Below are 13,523 nucleotides of genomic sequence, written 5' to 3' on the forward strand. Positions count from 1 at the left end.
AACTCACAAGTTTGTTCTCTCTAGGTTTGCTCCCTTTCCTATAGGTAACCTTAACTCTGAGTTTTACTCCAGAATTGACCTTGAACTCAGTGCCAGTGACAAAAAGGAAATACAACTGACAGCTAAGGAAGCAAAGGAGGATGGAGCCTCTGGGTTCAACCAGCCATCCCCACTGGACCCACCTGGGAAAACACTTTGCAGTCCAGAGGGGAGCAAATGACAGGAAGTATCTTCTAACAGAGCAAGAAGGCAAGCAGCTTTAACCCAAGACCACCAGTAAGGTGATAAAGTGTCCTCCCTTCCCCCCTTTACATCTACGCCCCTGTTCAGCATGAAGAAGCCAGAGTCAGCATCCAATTCCCAAATCAGTAAGACAGTTGGTTTAATTACTATTGGAAAATGCTTGTCATTCCTCTATAGCAACTGGTCCCCACTGGACCCTCATCATTTCCTTCACCTGTTCCCCCCACCGACCAAACTGTGCAGCTCTGCAACTGCATCCTGGCCCATCCTCACCCTTCTGCCCCCAACCCTCACCTCCTTGTACCCCCAATATGTTTTTCCCAATTTAAAAAAAAAAAAAAAGATGCCGTGAAGGAACACAGAGGTAGTTCTAAGAGATGATACAACCTGGGGATTGTTGTCAATGTCGTATGTCATGGAGACTGGGCCTTTTAACCTCATTGAGAAGTAAACGCTATTATAATTTTTATTACTATATCAAAGATGTTTTAATGTACCTGGAAGTATTTCTCTAATGTTTTTTATGCATAGAAAAGTACACAATGTACTGAGATACACTTGACTGACATTGCATAGGAATCTAATCCCACCTATTCCAATTTGCATAGAAATGCAGTTCTTTTGATTTGACAGGTACTGTTTCTGTGGTTAACTGTGGACCTAAGTAAAATAAAAAATTTTACTTCAATATTTTCTCAGTTTATCATGATATTCTCTGTTGCTCCAACTGTACTTATGTTGAGAAAGTGTTCTGAGAGTGTGTATTACACATTGAGCAGCAAACTGAAGTTCATGATCAGGGGTTAAACCCAACAGCATACCTAGGCAAAAAGACAGGCAGTCTTCTCCCATAGATTGATCAAATTTAAGTTTTTTAGAAAACATGTATCTGATAAAAATACATTAAGAAATAAAGCCTGATACACGGTTGTCAAGAGTCACAATCAATTCCTCAGCACTAGGTTTGCTTTGAGATGTAATCTGCACTGTATTATCTTTATTACTGCTTCCAGTACTCTTCACTTTCAACAATCAAGGTTATCATCTACACAAAACATGAGTTTCCCTCATATCCTGATGTCATGTTCTTTTTAACACAGTCCAACTGATATTATTTCTTCAGCACAGGTTGAACATTTACACTAAAAGGACGCAACCCTGGTGCACATTATACTTGATTTTAAAGCTCACACAGTCCCACCTTGTTCAATTAAAAATGCCTTTTGGTCTATGTACGGTTCCACATGAGCAAAATTAAGTGTTCTGAAACTTCTATTCAGATTTGTTAGAATCCAGTCAATAATACATAGGCATAAACATTTTTTCTAGTGTTTGTAGTTTTACACTGTTGAGCCAGAACCAACTCATTGCTGACCCTCCAACAGGTTTTCAGATCCAGTTTAAGTGCACTGGAAATTGTCCATCTCTCTCCTTCACAGCAGCTGGTGCATTTGAACTATGTTCCATTGGGAGAGCAGTGCAGCTCCTTGCCATTAGACCACCAAAGCACCAAAGCTCTCTTTCTGGGATGTTGTTGTTGTCAAGTGCCATCGAGTCGCAGGCAACTCACAGCGACCCTATGAAGGAGAGTCCTCGACACTTGGGTGCCTTTCATCCTCTCTCCAGGTTCAAAGGGTTTCCAGAGGCAAGTTATTATGGAAGTGGATGTCATTCTTCCTTCCAAGCTTGTTTTAATCGGGGAGCTCCAACCCACTCTCTGTCCGCATTGGGTAACCAACCATTAACACATTTGACACATCAGTGTCCTGTGTTCAATCTCACAGCAACCACAAGTGACCGCGCTACAGCAACTTATACGTACACCAGGGCTATACAACCTAGAGCAATGTCTGAACAAAAACAATGAAAGACACTTGTCTTTCATTGTTTTTGTTCAGACATTCCTCTAGGTCGTCTTTCTGGTATAGATCTCATTAATTTTAAAAATCAAATTTAGAACTCACCACTTCCCACTCATAGTGGTCCTGTAACACAGGGCAGAACCACACTGAAGAGTTTACAAGACTGTAAACATTTATGGAAGCAGACTGCCTCATCTTTCTCCTCCAGAGAGAACAACTGGATTCAACTGCCAATCCATCAGTTAGCAGACTAATAATCCCCTGGACTACTGGAACCTTATTACTTCCAGAAAAATGGACACTGAAATCACAAAGATCTGTCATTTTATATGCACAAGAATGGCAGAGTAAAATTTCAAAAGCCTAATACCAAATGTGGTGGAAATGAAAATTGACAAGTCTGAAAACAACCTGGCATTCTCTCTTGGTCTTCTTCCCAACAACCAATGATTGAAGGAGTCTATAGCTCAAGCCCTACCACTGTCTATAGAAAGTAAAATGGTAAACACATATGACAATTATGGCGCCTTTTTACCTCTTTAAGGAGACAGAATTGAGTGGGAGTGTTGGTTTATTTCTAGACAAATAGGTTTCTGATTTATGTAGAAAAATTGTGAATATAGTGCACTGGAATATATATTTTACAAGGGTAGGAATTTTTATGCTTTATTCAGTTATATCTCAGCACATCCAAGAGTTCTGGGCACAGAACACACAACTATAATCTTTAAAATAGCAAATTTTAAAGATGTGAATAGATGCCTATCTCACCAAGATTGAGAAAAAGGGGGAAAATACCCAATTAAGTGATATTTTTCCTTTATTTTTTAAAAATTTTTATTGGTTTGCTTAGACACTTCATATACATTGTTTTACAATATTCTTCATTCAGAGTTTCATATTATCATTCCCATTCATTGTTTCATAAAATTAATCAACATTGGATTGTGCCCACCATTACACTGTCTTTTCAGGTCCCTGCTGGATCTTTCCCATCTCCTTTACCCCCTTCCTCTACCCACCAAATTGCACAGCCCTGTGAATTCACCTCCATCCATCCTCACTGTTCTGTTCCCACCCCTCTCCCCCTTGGGTCTCCATACATGTTTTACTAATTATGCTATTTTTACAGTAATTGTCTAATAGTGATTTTAACTCATCAAATGCCAAACACTCTTTGCACATTAATAAACTAGATCATTACTCCAGGATGAAATATTCTGACCCTGACACATTATGAATTAAGTTCACAGTGAATCAAGTCTAGCAAACTCAGAACAGAAACAGTAAGTCCTGGAGATCATATGCTACCCAACTCACCATTAAATATGCTCTAAGGTTAGCAACCAGGAGTCATTTGGGAATTCCATCATGAATAAAACTCATAACAAATTACACCTCAGTATGCCAACCCAAAGACACATGCACGGTTCAAATATATCAGCTGTTCCTAGGAATAAAGATGGGCAACTCCTCCCATGCAATTTAGTCTCTGAAAACCTGCTGGAACGTCAGCTACAAGTCAGTTCCAAATCCAAAGTACTTACCAAGTCTTACAATAGGATTCCCTGTTGTGTCAGCTGAACCAAAGGATCAGATCTTTGTTTTCATATTCAACTATGTGGCATTGTAAAGTATAAAGCATTTCCATCAAAGCATAATCTGATGCTTACCAACAAACTTCCCTAGTTGGAGAGACTTAACTAAGGGTGGTCTGCAGAGGCAGCCTAGCTTCCTAGTTATATTCAACTTCTCTCATTTGTAGGATACACCTTGCCCTCTATGCAACTGATGTGAACTGCACCAACCTGTGCTCAGATGAGAGGAGAGCACTTCTGAAATGGGAAGGATGTAAATGACATGTGCAAAATTCTCACTGGTTTTGTGAAAGGATGGCAGGGCAGTTATAGAAGAAAATCAAGTTCTATAGTACGAGGGACCTCCACAGTAGGTACCCAGTTAAGTGTGACAGAGTGGATGGCCCCTGTGGCCTTCCCAAGCTGCAAGTCACTCTCACCCATTGGGCTGGTGCACAGCTGGCCTTTTTCATGTCCTGGGGAGAATGCAGTGGGAGCAGCACAGGAAGCCCCAAGTGTGGGGAATGAACTTGGCATGGAGGAGATCTGGCTTCACATCTAGAGAAATGAAGATCTCATTTTCCAGGTATAATTTATAGTTTATCTTTTTTAGGAATTTGCCACCAGTGCAAAATAAATTCTCATTTTATTATAAACAGAAAACTAATATTTACATTATATTAAAAAAATGTATCACAGCTTTAATTTATGAATAGAAATATCTTGTGTCTTCTTCTTCTCTTTATTCTTTGTGTCACTGATTTGCATCTTTAACTGATCTTGTAATTTAGAAAAGAATGCTTGAGACGATTTTAAAGCCTTGTCTTTCCCTTCATCCTAAAATTAAGAGAAATATAGAATCATGTTCTAAAATGTGTTTGTAAGTGATAAAAGCCAAATGTTATGATAATGTATAAATAAACATAAAATATGAAAAACTACTGGACAAAATAACTAACAATTAAGTCAGTTAGCCAACAGGCATTAGAGGAGGGGTTTCCCCCTCTAACAGTTCCCAAATACTGTGCTCTTGTAATTTAGAGAGGAAGCAGTAGAAGCAATGTTACAGGACTCAGGATGTCCTGAGGAGACAACCTGAAAGACTTAAGCATGCTGAAGGCCACTTATGGCTAGATATTCCAGCCAGCCTACAAGGTGCTTCTTCCTCCAGCCACCATGAACTGCCCTGGCTGGGCAGACACCACTCTCCCCGTCCACTTATGCCATACCTTCAGTAATGACGCTCTGCCCGTCTTTGTCAGCTGTTTTAATGTCTCTGAAGCCGCTGCTTTGGTATACTTCCCTGACTGGTGCAGCTGGCTCTTCTCTAGCAGTTTTCTCCGCTTCTCCTTCTCCTTTATTTTCATATGCTTTTGATATTTCTTTTTTCTTCTGTCTCGTTTCTTATCTGTAGCTGTTTTCTCGGCAGCTGTTTTTATATCACCAGCTTTATTTTTTTCCTTTTAAAAAATATCCACCAATATACTAATTAATATTAACTTGGCATATTGGCACAGAAAGAAAAACTAAAGCACTATTCCATACCACACAGCTCTAAGTCCATGGACGAGCAAGAACATCTGGAACAATCCCACTTATCCCAAGGAGCTTATTCACAAGCAGCTCTTTAAGCCAGAGATGCAGTCTTTACAGACCCTTGTAGTTAACAAAGGAGACAGTCTGTAGTGAGCCGAGCTGCTAAATCAAAGACCACACCTCTCCAGTGGAGTGAATTTACCATGGGAGAAAGACAGGCAATTTTCTGTGTGATACACATCCTCGGAAACCCACTGAAGGGTGAGTGATGCAGTTCAGACTTGATAGCAACGAGTTTGAGTTTTTGAGTTTGTAATCATGAGTTAGTTTTCAAACCATCTCACAGGCAGCACAGAGAACTAGACTATCAGGTAAGTAGCATGAAAACAGGCCAACTCCATACAGAGTCCAGCCACACTGAGGTGTCTCCCTCTTCCCCTAGTGCTAATGACAATCACTGGTTAAAGATGGAGTTCAAGAAAACAGTGGCAAGGAAAGGTCTATCCGGCGGGAGCAACAAGTTCTTTCCCCCTCTCAGCTGCCATCATGTCCTGACGTGGCTGCCACCTGCCCTGAGCAGAGATTTGGACAAAAGGTGGGAGGGGAGCAGGAAGAAGAAAGACAATAGCCATTGACCACAACAGCATATGGATGATTTGGTATGCTCAGCCAACTTCAGTACCTAAACACTCTAGTCTAAAATCTGAATTCATATGGTTGAGGGAATGAAATAAGAGAAACCGACTGACATTAAAATACTACTGGTAGGGTAGAGAGGAGGACCCAGGTGGCCAGCTGGGTTGGAGCTGAGCTGGGTCGGGATGGACGAGGATGTGCTGACCACCCTTAAGATCCTCATAATCGGTGAGAGTGGGGTGGGCAAGTGTAGCCTGTTCTTGAGGGTCACAGATGATACTTTTGATCCAGAACTTGCTGCAACAATAGGTGTTGACTTTAAGGTGAAAACAGTTTCAGTGGATGAAAACAAGGCTAAACTTGCAATATGGAATACTGCTGGTCAGGAGAGGTTCAGAACATTAACTCCCAGTTATTACAGAGGTGCACAGGGTATTATACTAGTTTATGATGGCACAAGAAGATACCTTTGTTAAACTTGATAATTGGTTAAATGATTGGAAACATACTGCACAAGAAATAACATAATAAACATGTTAGTTGGAAATAAAATTTGTAAGGAAAACCGTGAAGGTGATAGAAATGAAGGCTTAAAATTTGCACGGAAGCATATCCTGTTATTTACTGAGGCAAGTGCAAAAACCTGTGATGGTGTATAATGCGCCTTTTAGGAATTAGTTGAAAAGATCATCCAGACCCCTGGACTGTGGGAAAGTGAGAACCACAATAAAGGAGTAAAATTGTCACACAGAGATGAAGACCATGGAGGCACGTGTGGTGGTTACTGTGTTACTCTGGGAAATTCCATCTCTTGCATATTTGCTCAGATAGTGACATCTTTCTGTATATAAACTTTTTAACTGCTATTTTAAGGGACCTCGCAGTTTGTACGTATTTGTTTTATATCATGATGATGCATAATTGCAGGAAATCCCACTCATTGGCTTTCCCAGGTAACATGTTATAGCACGCATGCAGTCTGCAGTCCACAGTTTTTTATATAACATAAAATAGGTGTACCTTTAGAAGTACATTTGATATTATGTTTTACATTTATCATGTAATTTTTAAAAAATACATCTATTTAGTATATGTTGATACAAGGTCTGCTTTTGATCTCCCTTTTCCCTCAAATATTCCTATTAATTATTGAATTATTTGGTATCTAGAACTCCTAGAAATACTAGGAAGTATACTTAGATCATCAAATCTGGAAAATTGCCATTCAGGAATAACAAAGAGCATGCTTTTCTAGGATGTTTGCCAACAGATTCTGTTTTAGTATTAAGAGTCTCATTACAGAAAGCCCCAGCCAATTTATAATTAAATCTATTTGTTCTGATGATGCTTCTAAACTAGTAATGATATGTTAGAGAAGTTTGATCTTACTTTTTAATTTACATAATTGAGTAACTCACTTGAGTTAAAACTAAGGTTTTAATTCTGTGGTAAATACGTTGGACTCATGACCCTTTTGCACGCATTTTTAGTCACATGGTTGGCAGAGTGATGGATGGTAAAGGTTTTTCTCCATTTTGGTTTCAGAAGGACATGAAAAGTGTTTATTATAACTCATGTAATTCTTACAACTGTCAAAATCAACCTTTTTTCATAAATGTTGGTAGTACACGTACATCAGTCATAACTTGAATGTTGATGAACATATCTTTTGACCTCTGTAAATGGCTAGTTAATAGTCAGAAACCCCTCTTTCTGTGTTTTCAGAAATAGAGAAAAAACACTAAATGACAATTTGAGAACGTCTTCCAGATTTTGATGTGTATGGGAGCCTATTATTGTAATCAAAGTCTTGATAATTCACTGTAACAAGTAGCCAATAGCTTACCAAACCCAACTTGTACAGACTAATAAATCTTTTCCACAGTACTCAGTTTTCTAACCTCTTGCTATTATATATACATTGTATGGTTTTTCATTCTTATGTTCTTTAATTTACACTGAGCTTTGATATTTTAATCTGCAAAATAAATCATCCTTTAAGACTGGTCAAAAAAAAAACAAAACTACTGGTATATAAGCAATCTGTTTTAAACTTATCATGGCTGGTATTAATATTTATTTTCATATTCTACAGACACTTAAACCTGAACACTAGTTTGCTTATACCTTTTTTTGATTAACTGCTAAGATTTTTTTAGAATAAAAATTATAAACTCAAAGCAAATGACATGAAGCACATGGTAATCTGGGTATAATCAAATAATTTCAAACACATCCTCAGCTTTCACACTGGCTTCTTACCTTGATTTCCTCTGGGGCAAGGAGTGCCGCGTCACTTACACTTACTGGTGCTACCTCCTCCATGACGATGGCTGGCAGATTTGACACAACTTTAACCTCAGGTGCAGGCTAGAAAGGAGACACCACATTTAACAGAAAGCCAGGGCAACCTAACACAAAAATATCTGAATTGTAAACCCATGGATTTAAAAATAGAAAATGCTCTACATAAACAATTTTCAAAAACAGACATATGATATTAAGTATGTGCTAAGAGAAATCTAGCAACATTGGTAACAGCTGCAAAAGCTGCCTCATGTATGATACATGGATAGTTCAGCATCTTCTCAAAATTATTGTTAACAGCACTTGTTTCTATTTTTTACACCATGTGACACTCATATTAAAACATCATTTGTTTTACTTATTACAACACTATCTGCATGTTGTTCTTTGTTGCTAGGTATCGTCAAGTATGACTCAGCAACCCTATGACTAACAGATCTGAACCCTGCCCTATCCTGTGCCATCTTCATGATCTCTGACACGCTTTAAGTCCGTTGCTGCAGTCCCTGTGTCAATCTATCTCATTAAGCGTCTTCCTTTCCTTTGCTGACCCTTGTGATACTTTCAAAACAATACTACTGTTTCAGAATTATTATTAATATCTTTTTAATAATAGGAGGAAACCTAGGGTTAAGACAAATTTACAGAAAAAAGATGCAAGGGAAAAAAGTGCAAATACTAACTTACTAATGAGGTTCTTATTTTTATAGTTACTGGCAACATCTTTATAAACCAAAACATGAAATTGTGTTGCACTGTGCGAAATACTGAAAAAATATCTGAAAAGGAGAAAATGTTGAGATGTTACGTAAAGACTCATTTGGACCAGTCTTTTTAATTTTCATCAAGGAAGGGTGCCATCTGTGTATCAAAAGTTCTTAATGAGCCTTCCTCCAATCCTGGTGCTGTTTTTGTTCATGTAGCCCAGCTTTTCAAGAGTATTGCTCAGCACAAAAAGAATATGTACAGTGAAATGATAACCCCAGCACTTAAATCACACAGCTTCACCTTGTTCTGTTCAAACAACTGCCTCTTACAGAACGAAGTGTTCTGAATTCCCATTCTTCACAAAGCTATTATTTGTTAGGATCCACAGAATCAAAGGCCTTTCCATAGTCAAAGCACAGGTAATCATCTCTCTTTGAGCCAAGACATCCTCTGTAATATTTATCCCATGCCCTCCTGACCTTCTGGCAGCCTTGCATGGATGTGGTGCTACAACCATTTTTGAGTACACACAACACCAGCCATTTGTTGAAATGATTTCCAAAACCTTGTTTTTTTACCAGTGCTTTCAGGACAGCTTAAAATTCTTCCTTCTATTCCACTGATTTTTGATCTTGTGCTACCTCCTAAAAGGGCTCAATGGCTATTCTATAATACTGTATTCTGTCCATCTTCTTTTGATGCTTCCTACATCAGTTGGTATTCTGCCTATAAAATTGTTGACTTGAGGCTACTTGAGGCTTACTTTCATTTCTTCAGCTTGAAGAGATGTTAAGCAAGCTCTTTCACTTTTGATTTTCTAACTGCAGATCTCGCCACATTTCAAAGTAAAAAAAAAAGCTGTCCTGTAAATTCTACCTCAATTAAGAAATCAAAAGAAAAACATATGGACAAAGAAAAGCTTATTATTTGAGAACAAAGGCCCTTAGAGATTTTCTTTTCCCATTCTACATGACATATCTAGGACACAGCAGAAATGAGAGTTCATTAACAAGTTGCCACAAATGATGGGAAAGTATGTTTCTAAGCATGGTTGTCAATTTAAAAGTGTGAGGCAACATGTTAAACCACAAAACTAAATCATGGCAAAGCTAGATTCATGTTTTCTGGCTTTTAAATTATTTTCATCTCATGGCAGCTCACTTCCCAATGTACAGTATCTAAACATAGTAAATAGCAGGTATAAACACCTATACACATTTTAAAACTCATCTCATAATAAAAATGCCAAAGACTGGATAAAGAGAAGGAGTGCAGAAAATGATGGATCCCGTTGGCCCAAGCTGAGGGCCTAAAAGGGTCCACTGGAAATCATGCTGGGTGAGTATGCAGCAGACCACAAGACCAGACGAGAGTCATTGCTCATTGATGGCCCTGGCAGGTCTGCAACCTGAAACCATATACTTGTGTCTCATGAAAGCTCACATCTGCTCTATATCACATGTTAATATACTTACAGGTTTAGGTATAAAATGAAAGTGTGAGAGGGCATCCAATTTTAAGAAGAGAGAATCCATCATCTTCTTAATTTCTAGGTGCTCTGGAGTTTCCTCTTCTGTTGTTTTTTGCTTAGGAAATAAATTTAACAAGATCAAAGTAAGCAGTTTAACGCAAGTAAAGCATTATAAGCCACTGAAAGGATATCCAAGTTCTCATAACCAATGTTTCAGCTACCAGAGAATTTCCCAAAAGCAAAAGGAACACTGTAAATACTACAGTGGTGACAGCAACTACCCTAGAAACAAAGCCAGTACACAAAGGTAATCACTACCACTCAGAACTTAGTATAATAGAAAAAAGGTGACTTTTGTCATTCTATTTATACCTTGCTTATTATGAAAAACTTTTTTTGAAAACATTAAAACATGAGGGAAACATGAACAGTAAACAAGTGGCTCCTTGTCCCTCTTATGATGTCAGGTGTTGTTTGTGCCTAATGTGCACTAAACGGGACTTGAGCCCAGGTCTCCTGAGTCGTTAAGAATTTTACCACTGAGCCACCAATGCCTCCATCCTAAGAAATGTTACTGTTCTTTACAATACATGCAGAATAGAAGTACACCATGAAATGTGGTGATATTGGGAGCATCCTGCCAAACCTGTTACCCTACGTATCCCTGAGTGAGTCTGAGACACCCACCTTTTGGCTAGCAGCTGAGCCTTAATCCAGCTGCATTACCCAGGGACTGCCCTCCTAAGTAATTACCATCCCGTTGATTTGATTCCAACTCAGCATATCCAAGGCTGGAAAGCAGAATGCTACATCTTTTTTTCTGCAGAGTGGCTAGTGGGTTTAAACCACCAAACCTTTGGCCTTCACTATCGCCATCACCAGGACACCTATGTACTGCCTACTGTCAAATCACTTTCAACTCATTCATCAAGTTTGTATGGCTGCAAGTCTTTATGAGAGGAGACTGTCCACTTTCCTCCATGGAGTGGCTAATGGATTTGAACTGCCTGCCAGGTGGTTAGCAGTCTAATACCTTCATTATGCACTGTGCCACCATACCTATAAATTCACAAATTTGATGTATAGTGTTTTCCTGATGCATACTAAATAAACAAATAAGTATAAGGTTAGTTTATGGAACCAACTTTGGAAAATACAACCCTCATCCATTTTGAGTTCTTTAGTCATCTAATTTATGAGTGATAAAAAGGATTTCTGCTCCAAAGATTTTAACAGTCCCAAGACGAATGGCTCTTTATTCTCCTCCTTTAATTAGGGATTTGTCATAGATGTTTCCTTACCTGGTTGAGTTTGAGATATTCCTGTTCATAAATTTCAGCAAGGCTCAATTTACTCTTCTCATGGTCTAGAGTTACACGTTTTTTATATTCATATGCATCCTCCCTAGGTTTTTCTTTACGTATTACATCATCCCAAACCTGAAATATAAAAGGTACAAAGAATGTAAACTTCTAAAATCTAATTTCTTTCTAGACTCACCTAACAGTTTCCTCTGCAATATTTAGTTTAGAGTAAGCAAAAACAAAGAAATTCTAACCTTCAAAACTAGTGAAGTCACAAAGTATAGGCAGTACAAAACAGAGCAGATACTAGTAAAAGTTTGGGTTTTTTTTTTCAAGTTATTTCCCTTTCTGGTTACCATCTTTCAGTTTACACCGCTTCACCATTATTATTTTAAAATTTAGCTGTAAGTCTGTCTTATTTCAAATTTTAAGATACCCTGAAATCACTATGCATTTCAGACATAGATATGTAAGCAAAGATTACACAGTGATGAAGCAATCTCTTGTTGTATATGTTATGTGAGGTTTTATCTAAGTTTATAAAATAAGATCAACTCTTAAAATTATTTACTGTAATTTTAAACACTTCAAAAAGCTCATAATTCATTTGACAGACCAAATTTTGTGCTAAGGGTCCTGGCTAAGAGCAACATTACGTCCAATATTAGTCTACACTTGCTTAGAAGGTGAGGGTCATTAAGGTGTGGGAAGAAGCCTGAACTGCTTAGATCCACGCCTTTCTCGATCACAACCCTGGGCACTAGTATAGAACTGCGTCTTAAAACAAAATAACCTTCGTCTAGACTTTAAATTTCTAAATGAAGTGGAACAACAAAACTTTTATGAAAATGAAATAGTCTATTCCCAAAATAAATTCATATTGTTTCAAAAATTTTCAGTGCATCTGAAATTAAGTTAAAGTGAATTCTAACCTGATCTTTTATCCTCTGCTTAATGATATCTTCAAGTTTAAGAGTGGTTTCCTCTGTAATCACAGGTGCTAAAGAAAATAATAACATAGAATACTTAATTAGAAAGATACAAACAGAACAGGGGCTCTCAACGAGTGGTCTTAGGACCAGAAGCATTAATAACAGTTAAAAAAAACCCATCCCCCACACTTCAGAAGTGCAAACTATTCAAAGCAATTTTATTTTAACAAGTTCTTCTGAGCATCACTTAAGTTTGAGAACCATAAACTAAATACACACTTGGCCTTCCAAATCTTGGGTTCTCAATCTGAAGTAGTGAGAGGAAGACGTTAAATCCCACAAATGTGAAAATGGAGCTTAAGGCATCATTTACACAGTAGTAATTATTATGATTTAAAGTATAAGGGAGCATCAAAAGTTAAGCGCCTTGTTACTCATCATAGGCTGACATTTCAAAACCATGCAAGGGGTCCATGGGAGAAAGGTTTAGCTGTTTCTGAGTGTAGAAACAGTATGGTAGATATGAGAAAGGGCCAATTCTTAGAAAATTCATGTGAAAGTACTTAGGTGTGAAATACCGTAACACAGGCAACTTACGTCCAAGTGATTTGAGAAAAAGCAAGTATGTATACACACAAACACATATACAGGAAAAATAAACAACAAAATATTGACTATTAGTCAATTTAACTGAATGGCATACAAGTGTACACTGTATCCCTCTCCCCTTCCTCAGTGTTCACAAAACATAAAAATTAAAAGCTAGGGAAAAGAAAACATTACTCCAAACCTTTGTATGAAATGAAAACCACAGAAACAGACACTAGCAGAAGTTTAGGGAGCAAAACGTACCCATCCGGACAGCATGGTCAAAGTGGAGGGTCTCCTCAAGGAGGCTGTTTTCTGGTCTCTTCTGCGCTGTTACCTCCCCTTGAAGCTGCCATGGT

At 38.1% G+C, this 13,523-nt stretch overlaps 1 protein-coding gene and 1 pseudogene across 1 annotated transcript in view; one reads left to right on the forward strand and one right to left on the reverse strand.

Annotated features, from left to right (window-relative positions):
* Window positions 1-4,375: 4,375 nt before the first annotated feature.
* Window positions 4,376-13,523, reverse strand: part of LOC102850726 (U3 small nucleolar ribonucleoprotein protein MPP10-like) — a 13,282-nt gene continuing 4,134 nt past the window's right edge. The window contains exons 5-11 of the mRNA XM_006902940.1: window positions 13,429-13,518; window positions 12,577-12,644; window positions 11,642-11,779; window positions 10,345-10,455; window positions 8,117-8,224; window positions 4,912-5,142; window positions 4,376-4,519 (exon numbers count right to left, since the gene is read on the reverse strand). Of these exons, the coding sequence (XP_006903002.1) occupies window positions 4,376-4,519; window positions 4,912-5,142; window positions 8,117-8,224; window positions 10,345-10,455; window positions 11,642-11,779; window positions 12,577-12,644; window positions 13,429-13,518 (890 nt within the window). The remainder of the gene's footprint in view (window positions 4,520-4,911; window positions 5,143-8,116; window positions 8,225-10,344; window positions 10,456-11,641; window positions 11,780-12,576; window positions 12,645-13,428; window positions 13,519-13,523) is intronic.
* On the forward strand, window positions 6,040-6,685 carry LOC102846659 (annotated as a pseudogene).

This window comes from Elephantulus edwardii, unplaced genomic scaffold, assembly GCF_000299155.1.
Source record: "Elephantulus edwardii isolate Elephantulus edwardi_28Jun2011 unplaced genomic scaffold, EleEdw1.0 scaffold00473, whole genome shotgun sequence".
Classification (NCBI taxonomy): Eukaryota; Metazoa; Chordata; class Mammalia; order Macroscelidea; family Macroscelididae; genus Elephantulus; species Elephantulus edwardii.